At 40.9% G+C, this 11,269-nt stretch overlaps 2 protein-coding genes across 2 annotated transcripts; both read right to left on the bottom strand.

Annotated features, from left to right (window-relative positions):
* Positions 1–77: 77 nt before the first annotated feature.
* Positions 78–5,014, bottom strand: LOC133399029 (oocyte zinc finger protein XlCOF6.1-like). The gene is made up of 2 exons (XM_061670091.1): positions 4,724–5,014; positions 78–4,229 (listed from the first exon to the last, which is right to left on the bottom strand). Exons 1-2 carry the CDS (start codon positions 4,908–4,910, stop codon positions 3,475–3,477), a joined length of 942 nt encoding a protein of 313 aa, XP_061526075.1. The 5' UTR covers positions 4,911–5,014; the 3' UTR covers positions 78–3,474.
* A 773-nt stretch (positions 5,015–5,787) lies between these two features.
* LOC133399028 (gastrula zinc finger protein XlCGF17.1-like) lies at positions 5,788–9,022 on the bottom strand. Its single transcript, XM_061670089.1, has 2 exons — positions 8,712–9,022; positions 5,788–7,764 (listed from the first exon to the last, which is right to left on the bottom strand). The coding sequence occupies exons 1-2, from the start codon at positions 8,824–8,826 to the stop codon at positions 6,857–6,859; spliced, it is 1,023 nt and encodes a 340-aa protein (XP_061526073.1). The 5' UTR covers positions 8,827–9,022; the 3' UTR covers positions 5,788–6,856.
* Between the last annotated feature and the right edge of the window lie 2,247 nt (positions 9,023–11,269).

Here is an 11,269-nt window from a genome sequence, read left to right on the forward strand (position 1 = left end):
GTGTCATTACACTGCCCTATATCAGAATCAGAACCAGAATCACCTTTTTTGGGGGCCAAGTATGTTAAAACACGGTGTCACTTTATTACTACGGCAAAAACAACAAAAAAAGACACTGTAACAAAATATACTGTACATTTAGGACATGTACACAAATCGAATGTGTGCATGGTGTGCAACAATAATACATCGGAGTGTGAGTTGAATTTCTTCTTGAGGGACACGAATGTGTATAGTCATTTATTTATTTATTTAATTTTGAAACCTATAAATCCAGCCAACCATTCTCAATACTGCTTATCCTGCTCAGGGTCACGGGGCAATGGAGCCTAAGCCAGCAGACTACACCCTGAACCGGTCGCAGGGCGCACACAGTAAAGAGATGGACAAGCATTCACATTCACACCGTCACTGAGTGGGAACTAAACCCACGCTGCCCGCACCAAAGAGAGGCGAATGTAAGCTCAAAATCGTGCAATAATTATTAACTGAATTGAACAATAATGGCATGAAAGAGATGTGCAAAACAGCCACAAGAGGCAGAAGTACTCACACTCTGTTAAGTACACATGCAGATACTTGTGTGGGGAAAAAAAATTAAAGTAAAGTGAAAGTACAGTAGAAGTACTGATTCAATTCCTGTACTTAAAGAACCCCCCACGCACTCCGGTGAGTAACTCGGGGAAAGAAACTGAGCGGATTTGCGAAAGTTGGTGAAAGAAAGTCCGGAGTAGCCTCCTTGATGGTTAGCAAGTCTCCCCTTGTGTAAGTGAGTCGTGTCATGTCTCCAAAGACGAACGAAAAACACAAAAACAGAAACAATACTAGAGAGTGTGTAACCGACGACATACAGGCAAGAACTTAAATGCGCGAAGCCTACAGTGAAAACATCAACTCCGTCCTCAAAAAGGCCCAGCAGAGGATCCTCAAAACCTGCAGTTACCCCAGCTGGTCGTTTGTAAAAAGTACATCTAGTTCCTGAGGGGACAAGAGCAAGGTGGATGATAGAAAAAATTCTAAGACAACTGGAACAGCCCATTTGCAATCGATTCAATGCCCTGAGAACTAACCTGAACTTTTCATCATGTCTCAAGTCCAACTGGAGCCTCAAGTCTTTTAGTTTTTGTCAGGTGAATTTACAAAACAGTGACTCTATCCCTCTATCCATTTTCTGTACACCTTACTCTCACTAGGGTCACGGGCGTGCTGGAGCCTATCCCAGCAGACTCTGGGCGAGAGGCGGGGTACACCCTGAACTCAGCCAATCGGAGGGCACATAGAAACAAACAACCATTCACACTCACATTCACACCTACGGGCAATTTAGAGTCGCTAATGAACCTACCAAGCATGTTTTTGGGATGTGGGAGGAAACCGGAGTACCCGGAGAAAACCCACCCAGGCACGGGGAGAACATCCAAACTCCACACAGTCGAGGCCGGATTTGAACCCGGGTCCTCAGAACTGAGGCAGATGTGCTAACCAGTGGTTCACCGTGCTGCCACAGTGACTCCAGTCGACTCGATTTAAATAAATAATTATCATAATAGCACTTCTGGCTGACAGTGCAAGATTCTGTGACTTATGTTGTTGCATGTCTGAGCCAACAGATGACAGTGTGACATAAATAATGCAGTTCTGCACCTCTTAAGTGATAAAGGGTAAAAAGAATTTGAATGAAGGAATTATTAAATTGAAGTTAACTGTAACAACAAATTTGAGGTTTCTAAAATTCCTTTGGGTCATTTACACTCAAACAATGACCATGTTGTATTTATCTTTTTTTTTTTTTGTATTTGCACAGTTTCTAAAACGCATATATTTCCGATGTAAACTATACATGGTAAATATGGAAAAGTAAATATGTCCAGTGAGTGGGACAGAGCAGATTTTAAAAATTGAGTCGATAAATATTGGCAAAGCAATAAATGTGGTCTCAAAGTGGTTCTCAACTGGTGTGACACATTTTCCTATTGTTGCAAAGTCATGACCCACTTTTATATAAGGACAATAAAAAAAATTATTTTGTTTAAAAATAGTCATTTCCAATTTGATGGACATACCAGCAAAAGCATATCGCTAGCCAGGACGCCCATTAGCCAGAGGTTGAGCTGCACTCTTTTTGTTTACAGAGTAAACCAGTGACTAAAGCACAAGTGAGTAACATTTCCTGTAACTTCGCTGATCTAATATGTTTCATGTGCGAACTATACACGACTCTGTGATGTACTGAAACAATCAGAATATGAGTATGACCATATACATTTTAACTAGCTGTTTGTTACCACCCAAAATGAGGCCGCGAGCCACTTCTGCGTCCCGAACCACCAGCTGTGAATCACTGGTCTAAAAGATGCCAATATTATATTCTTCTTGACCACCTGATCATGTCCTCACCTGTTTTAACCACTATCCTCATCTCCCCCTCTTTGTGCGGTCAGCCAAAAAATAATACCTTGGTAGAGGAAACGTGGCCAGCGTTTACACTCAAAGTGGCCCCTGGATGATTTTTGTATTTTTTATGATAAATACATTTCCTCTGCCATAACAAAACAGTTTTATGTTGTAATAACACCATGCGTCAATACAGCAGACGTTGCCATGATGAAAATCAGCAGGAAGGGAGAGTAATTATAGATATGCACACTAGTTATGCCCGCAACGTGCCTAAGGTGTGGCCATGTTGGGGAGGTCGACGTTCCCACTGAAGGCAATCCATGGCCACTTAAATTAACCTAAATTGCTAATTTCTCAACCGATTTTCATGAGAGTTACTGTTTTGTCAACGCCAAAATGTATGCTATCAATAAAGGACTTTTGAAAAAAGCAACAAACTTTTTCTTTTTATATATGTGAAAGGGACTCCCAGTTCAATTGTAATTGCATGCAGCACAATGTACTGGTATCCTTGGTCTTTTGGTTTTCTTGCCATCCACACACATGGAATGCGCTGATGACATTGACTTCCCTAGCTGAGCATGCTCAAAATGGACGTGTCATATCTACCAATACAGATAAGTGCGAGTAATGACGTAATGGCAGAGATCTGCAGTAAGAGAAAACTCGACAAGGAAATCATGTTCCCGTGTAGCCCCCTGAAAGCACTGACAAAAAAATTGTGGCCCCCGCCATCATTTAAATTGCCCATCCCTGAATGAATCTGTCTCCTAGTTGCCATTCAAACAACAAAATAATAGCTTTCTTTGTGTTCAACTAAACAGGTCCAGATAACCCAGTGAGCAAGTAAGCTTACTGAACAACATCGTCATTATTTCAGTATCTATACTTTTTATGACATTTTTGATTGGTGGTGTGCCGTGAGGTTTTTCTAATGAAGACTATGTGCCTCAGCTCATTGAAGGTTGGGGAAAAACTGCCACAGCAAAGGGCCTATAGAAAGCAAATTATTCTTTAACTGGGTAAATACCAGTTGTAAATGAGACACCTGCTAGTTTTATATCACACACACTGACTCTAGCTAAGAACCCTAACATGTTTTTTCATGTGCCGAACCAAACTTGAACGAACTCTAAAATCTGTTTGGCAGATTGAACAGGAATAAGGTTTTTCTCCCGTGTGTGTTCTTGTGTGTGCTTCAAAAGTCCCCTTTAGGGAGAATCTTTTACCACAGAATAAGCAGGAAAAAGGTTTCTCCCCTGTGTGCGTTTTCTGGTGTTGAATCAATGCTGAACCATCACTAAAACATTTGTCGCAGACTGAGCAGGAATAGGGCTTTTCTCCAGTGTGTGTTCTTATGTGTGTTCTTAGGTTTCCCTTCTGAGATAATTTTTTACCACAAAATGAGCATGCAAAAGGTTTCTCTCCAGTGTGCGTCATCATGTGTCTTTTCAGGATTCTCTTGATGCCAAAGGTTTTCCCACATTGAGAGCATTTCAAATGTTTGTTGTCTACGTCACATGTCATATCACCTTTAGAGTGTTCATCATCATCACGAGTGTTAGGAGAGTGTGACGTTACGTAGTCGCAATCTGATTGTGAAACTAAGCGGCTGTCTGCTTGGGATCCTCTGCAGTGGTCTTCGTCTACATCATCCTCATTCTTCACAATGACACCAGTGAATGGCAACTTGGTGACATTAGACTCATCCTCTTTAACATGGAAGGGCTCCAGCGCCGCATCTTCATACTTAATGTGGGGGCGTTCTGGCTCCCGCTGCTCCAACGCGGTGCGCCACTTCTGCAGTTCAGGATGAAGATCTTCACTGATGTCTGCGGGACACAAGAAGACAAGCACGCGGTTTGGTAAAGTCAAGCTTTGCTCAGTCAAGTCACATGTTACTATGGAGCCTCGAAATGTGAACAATACAGCAGATTGCAGAGGAGGACAAACAGAAGCTGTAGCAGGATCGCACACACCACCACCTAAATATTAAATGTGTATCAGGTCGTGTCGATTTAATAATAATAATAATAATAATAATACATTCTCTGGTTCTGACCGCTCACCACTGATTAAATCTAACCTGAAAGCTTTGTTTACTGGTACTTTTTCACAAATCCAAATTAGTTATTGTTTTTATTTTGTGATATTCAGCGTTTTGTCATTTTACTGGTTTTCATTTATCCTGCTTTTGTTTTATCTTGATTTTAATGATTATTCATTTGCGTCTGTAAAGCAGTTTGGATTTGGCTCGTCCAAGAAAGGTCCTAAATGTGTCTTGTCGTTAAGATAAAATGGAAAATTACTAAACTAGTGAACATACCTTCTCCGTTTTGCGGTTTCTTGAAAACAGCGTCCAGTAGTTGACGTTGTCTCTCGTTCTGCTCTTTTGTCCGAGAAAGTTCATCCTCGTACTCTGCTATGGTTCTTGCAAACTCTACAAATATTTCGTCAACGGCCGCACTTAGTCGCTGATTCAGTAACGCTCTCAGCATTTCTACTTTGCACATTTTCCACACGATATTCACAACACTACACTTTCACTCGAACTTTGCTTTAATGATATTGCTAAACACACACACAAAAAAACGTCGCTTTGCTAGCAGCTAGCATGAACACTAAAACCCGGATGTGACTGATTGTTTGCTTCCTGGTTTTACTTTCGATAGGCGAGTTCCGCCCCGTAACTTAATACATTTCAGACCACTACCGCTCCTTCGGGTGAGGGGGTGTCATTACACTCTTGAACTTTATCAGAATCAGAGCCCGTAGAATCACAATTAATTTTTTTTGGGGGGGGGGCAAATATGTTAAAACGTGTTGTCACCTTATTACTACATTTAAAAAAAAAATCACGATAACAAAATATACATTTAGGATCTACAGGCGGCACGGTGGACGACTGGTTAGAGCATCTGCCTCACAGTTCTGAGGACCCGGGTTCAATCCCAGGCCCCGACTGTGTGGAGTTTGCATGTTCTCCCCGTGCCTGCGTGGGTTTCCTCTCACATCCCAAAAACATGCATAAATTGGAGACTCTAAATTGCCCGTAGGTGTGCACGTGAGTGCAAATGGTTGTCTGTTTGTATGTGCCCTGCGATTGGCTGGCAACCAGTTCAGGGTGTACCCAGTCTCCTGCCCGATGACAGCTGGGATAGGCTCCAGCACGCCCGCGACCCTAGTGAGGATAAGCGGCTCAGAAAATGGATGGATGGATGGATCTACAGCCTACACAGCTATATTGAAGAGAGACTCATTAACTGTGCATGATGTGCATTGTGCAACACAAAGTATGCATTGGAGTGTGAGTTTAACTTTCCCTTGAGGGACACCATTGAGTACAAAAAAATTATAATTAAAAAAATCGCGCTTTAATTAAGAGCTGAGCTGATCAACAACAGATGTGTGCAAAATTATTCAGTGACAAAGCAACAAAGACGACAGAAATAATGGCATGAAAGGTATGTGCAAAATAGGTGGCAAAAGTAGTTAGACTGTAGTCTGTACTTTTAGAAGTACAGATACTTGTCTTAAAAACAAGACTGGTGAAAGTAGAAGGACTGATTCAACTCCTGTAAAAAAGTAGACTCTGAAATGTTCTTAGTAGAAAAGTCAAAATGAATTTTGTCATCCTGGTATAAATATCCTGTACTGAAACACCATGACTGCCGTTCTGAAAAGGTGTAGGAAGAAGTAAAAATTTGACTAGATCCAGACAGTCTCAGAAAACCTTTGGTTTGAATTGACATCTACATTGTAGACTTTGTAAAGTAGTCAACATGACACATTGTTACTCTCCACTAACTCTATTGGCCATATCATTGTGACAGCTGATTTGTTTTTCTTTCTTAATGACAAGTCCAGCACTGCAGAGTTTAAAAAAAGAAATAAATGCAATAATGTATGTATGTATACAAAACAACTACAATGACAAAAAAGCATATCATAGCACAGGGAAGGCCAACGATTGTTGGCACATTATTGTGTTGTGAGACTGCGAGATCTTCCGGTAAACAAATTGGTCTGAAAATTATTCACTTACTACAAATGATGTATAATTGTTCATCTATCTATGCCAGCAACCTTTACGGAGTGACAGGCAGAAAAATTAAATGCCCTTATACAAGATGGCAGAAGGCATAATTAACGTGCCCATCAGTTGCCAATCATACAGCAAAATAATAGATTTGTGTTCCACTAAACAGTACAAGTACATTTGTAAGTTTATTGAACGACATCCTCATTATTTCAGTATTTATACTTTTAAAAAACATCTTTGATTGGTTGTGTGCTGGGCGATTTTATAATAATAATATATAATGTGCCTTGGATCAATGAAGGTTGGAAAACACTGCCACAGCAGAGGGTCTATGAAAAACAAACAATTCTTCAACTCAGCAAATAGCAGTCAGAAATGAGACACCTGCTAGTTTTAAATCACACACGCTTACGGCAGCTAAGCACGAACACTAGCATGTTTTTTCATGTGCTGAACCAAACCTGAACGAACTCTAAAACCTGTTTGGCAGATTGAACAGGAATATGGTTTTTCTCCTGTGTGTGTTCTTGTGTGTGCTACAAAATTCCCCTTTAGGGAGAACCTTTTACCACAGAATAAGCAGGAAAAAGGTTTCTCTCCAGTGTGTGTTCTCATGTGTCGCGCCATTGCTGAACTGTCGTTAAAACAGGTGCTGCAGACTGAACAAGAAAAAGGTTTTTCTCCAGTGTGTGTTCTTGTGTGTGTAGTAAAATTTCCCTTCTGGGCGAAACCTTTACCACAAAGTGAGCAAATGAATTGTTTCTCCCCAGTGTGTGTTTTCTGGTGTTGAATCAATGCGGAGCCATCACTAAAACGTTTGTCACAGACTGAGCAGGAAAAGGGTTTCTCTCCAGTGTGTGTTCTCATGTGTGTTCTCAAGTTTCCCTTCTGAGAAAATGTTTTACTGCAAAATGAGCAGGCAAAAGGTTTCTCTCCGGTGTGTGTCATCATGTGTCTTTTCAGTATTTTCTTGTTACCAAATGTTTTCCCACACTGAGAGCATTTCAAGTGTTTGTTGTCCATGTGACATGTCATATCACCTTTAGGGTGTTCATCATCATCATCAGTGTCACGAGAGTGTGACATTCTGTCTTCACTATCTGATGATGGAGCCAAGAGGCTGTCTGCTTGGGATCCATCACAGTGGTCTCCATCACCTTCTTCATCGTCGTCATCTTCACTCTTCACAATGACACGATTAAATGCAGGCATGGTGATATGGGTCTCCTCCTCTTCCTCTTTAACGTGGGGGGGCTCTGGCAGCTGCTTCCTCACCCTGGACCACCACTTCTGCTTCTCAGGATGAAGATCTTCTTTACTGACATCTGCAGGACACAAAAAGACAAACACACATGGTTTAGAAGAGTCAAACTTCACTCACACAAGCCACATGATGTCCCTTTTTTTATGTCACTACTAAAGGGTATTATTTACAACACATCACAACATAAATATACAGTAACATGCGTACATATAGTACCTTCATCGTGGTCCCAGAAAATATGAACTTGTGGTGATAAAATGTGTTTAACACGCGCACAACATACCGATTCGTGGGATGATGTTCATCCCATGAACAACTTGGATGTGTGGGTAGGTGAATGGAGCACACCCTTGCTAGAAACTGCAATACGAGATGTCCTTAACCCTCTGCAGGTCAAGCATTCTGGCACTCAATAGTCTATTTATAGTACATCGCTCTTGGTAATAATTATTCCTTGCAATGCCAGGCTTTTCAGAATGTCTTTTTATTGTGGAAATAAAAAGTCTACATACACCTGTTAAAATGCCAGGTTTCTGTGTTTAAAAAATGAGACCCAAAAAAGTCATGGTTTCAAGCCTTTGTTAAGGTTTTAAACAAGGTTTAAGAATTGAAAGTAGGTTTTTTTCCTAGCCTGGAGAGTTAGGATTTGAAATCATGGATTCAAGAGAGGGTTGAGATTTTGGTAGTTTTAAATTAGGGTTTCAAGGCCAGTGTTAGGGTTTCAAGCATAGGTGATGCTTGATCTGATGGAGAACCTGAGCTACTTCCTTGCTTCATAGCATACCATACCTTCCATCCTTCATTGCTACTTTCATTTAAAAAAAAAAAGCTATCTACGTTTAGGTCACCCTATATAGTTTAACATAACATGTTAAAAGTTTCGCAGCTTTAACGAAAATAAAGTCGTCCTCTGAAGTGAGGGTTTTATTAGAAATTTACCATACAACTTCAAAACTGTTAATGAGGAAACACAAAGCTCCCATACAAGTGAATCGGAAATGAACGTACCTGCTGTGTGTAGCATAATTCGAGGCTTTTGAAAAACAGCGTCCAGTAGGTGACGTCGCTCGTTCGTTCGACGAAGTTCCTCTTCGTACTCTTCTTTCACACGTTTTTCACCCATTCTCACACGAAAACCACAACACTGCACACTCAAGCCTTAGCAATGGGCTGCTAACAAACGCATCAATTTGTTCGCAGCCAGCATGCTAAACCAAGCAAAGTGGACACTGTTCAACCAGTTACGAACAATTGGTGTTATTATCTCTGAGCATCTAAATGTCGGACATGTGAACTGCATCAAGAAAACACTCGGCTGCGAAGGGAATAACCCGGAAGTTTGGGCCGTTCCCGTTTTACTTCCGGGAGACAGGAGACAGTTTCACAATGCAATTAATGGCTTCCTCATTACACTCGACACAGCTCCTGCTGCATGCAAGTTGGCCCACTTTCAGGAAATGGAGGATGTCGTGGCCTTTTCTATTTTCTATTTTTTTTTGCAGAGTACAATCTCACATCGTTGGAATGAAGAATGTTTTAAGCCTCATTTTGTTCACTTCCCTCAATAATGATTCTTGAGAACATCGCTCGCACTGTAATGCGCTTGAAACTGTTTAAGTAGTGTAGGCTTAATCCTAAATACTCTTTGCAATCGAGTAATAATTATTATTTGGGAGGCTGGAACAGATACAGTAAATGGCATTTCAACGGGGAACGATGATGTGAGATATGCTTGTTTTGATTTATGAGCGTGGTTACAAATTAAACTCATATCTCAAGGCACCGCTGTATTTACCTTCTTTCACATTTCTCAACCAATTTGAACCATTCAAGCTTCAAATTGTGTAGCTCATTCAGGACATTTGATTCCTATTTTTGGGTTGGCATTTTTCTGTATATTAGCTGAACTACTGTCAGCATTTGAACAATTCACATTAGCAATAGCACACAAATACGGTACAGGGAAAGATACTCATTAATTGCACTGATTTTCATAATTCTCATTATATTCATGCTATTCTACGGCAGTTAAGTTCTGCATCAGCTACTCAGCATTCTCAAGCCATTTCTACAGAAATTGCATTCTTTGGTTATCACATACACATAGACAGGTTTCAAAACCTGTTTCCAGGGGGGGCCGGATTCGTTAACTTGTAGAGAGTAGGATGAAGCTCAACCAAAAGTAGGAATGGCAGTTTACCAGAATATAAAGGAGCTGCATCACCAGTGTTGTCAGGTGGCCAGGATTCATTCTCTTGTACTGCCAATGCTTGTTGTTGTTGTTGTTGTTGTTGTTGGGATCTCATCTCCCTCCGTTTCAAATGTTGAAACCTTACGGGGTTTGCAGTGATGGCCTCCGAATGGCCGAGATATAGAGAAGGCACCCAGTCAGGATCACGATCAAGCATTTCATAGGCTGGTTTGCCTGCAAAAACAAAAGATTAATCCCAATCCACACATACTGATATGGGACGATATTAACGCAGATTCCCCTTTCTGATCGAGATTATCCTGGAGCGCGGGGTGTGTTAAGAATTATTTTTCCTTCCTGATGATCCCGGAAACCGGTCGACACCGACAAATGTATATGCTAGACATATTCCGTTACCACAGATTTGTGTCATTGGACAACATTGAGTTGGTCCATTTGAACAGGGATGTGTAGACTTTTTGTATCCGCTTTATGTGTGAAATGAGTTATTCTAAATCATTAACTCTTTCCATTTTTGATTGGCCATTCTAAAACAGATTAGAAGAATTGATTACCCAAACACACACATAAATTATTATTATTATTTTTTTAAATTCAATTTAAAATTCACTGAAGGTGTTGTGGTCCATCCCAGCTGAGAGGTGGGGTACACCCTGAACTGGTCGCCAGCCAATCACAGGGCACATACAAACAAACAACCATTCGCACTCACATTCACACCTATGGACAATGTAGAGTCTTCAATCAACCTACCATGCATGCATGTTTTTGGGATGTGGGAAGAAAATGGAGTACCAGGAGAAAACCCACGCAGGCACGACGGGGAGAACATGCAAACTCCACACAGGCGGGGTCGGGATTTGAACTGTGAGGCAGATGTGCTAAACCTGTTTTTCAATATCTGATTTTGAATTGGAGTCTTCAATTTAGTTTAAAAAAAAAAAGTTGGTTTACATTAAAAAACAAATCAAAATAATGCATCATGTTGTTTTTAAATATTTATTGTTTTTCAATTGCTCCAACACAGCATAATAGTGGTTAGTATGTCTGCCTTACAGTTCTGCAAATGGCTGACTCTCGCCCTAAATCAGCAGGGGATAGTCCACCACAACCCTAATGAGGACAAGCGCTATAGAAAATGGATGGATTTTTGATTGGAAATGGAAAGACAGAATGATACAGATTACTCATAATTTACCTTAACTACCCATATATATGGGGAGTGTGGTTGAAGGTGATGTTGGGCCTCCGTACCGCTGCCATCTACGGCATGCGTCGCCTCTTGGTCACATCCGAGACGTGCCCGGTGCTGTTTCTCCTCCATGCCGGGAACCGATAAATGCCGATTCCCGGA

This window comes from Phycodurus eques, chromosome 2 (genome assembly GCF_024500275.1).
Source record: "Phycodurus eques isolate BA_2022a chromosome 2, UOR_Pequ_1.1, whole genome shotgun sequence".
Lineage (NCBI taxonomy): Eukaryota > Metazoa > Chordata > Actinopteri > Syngnathiformes > Syngnathidae > Phycodurus > Phycodurus eques.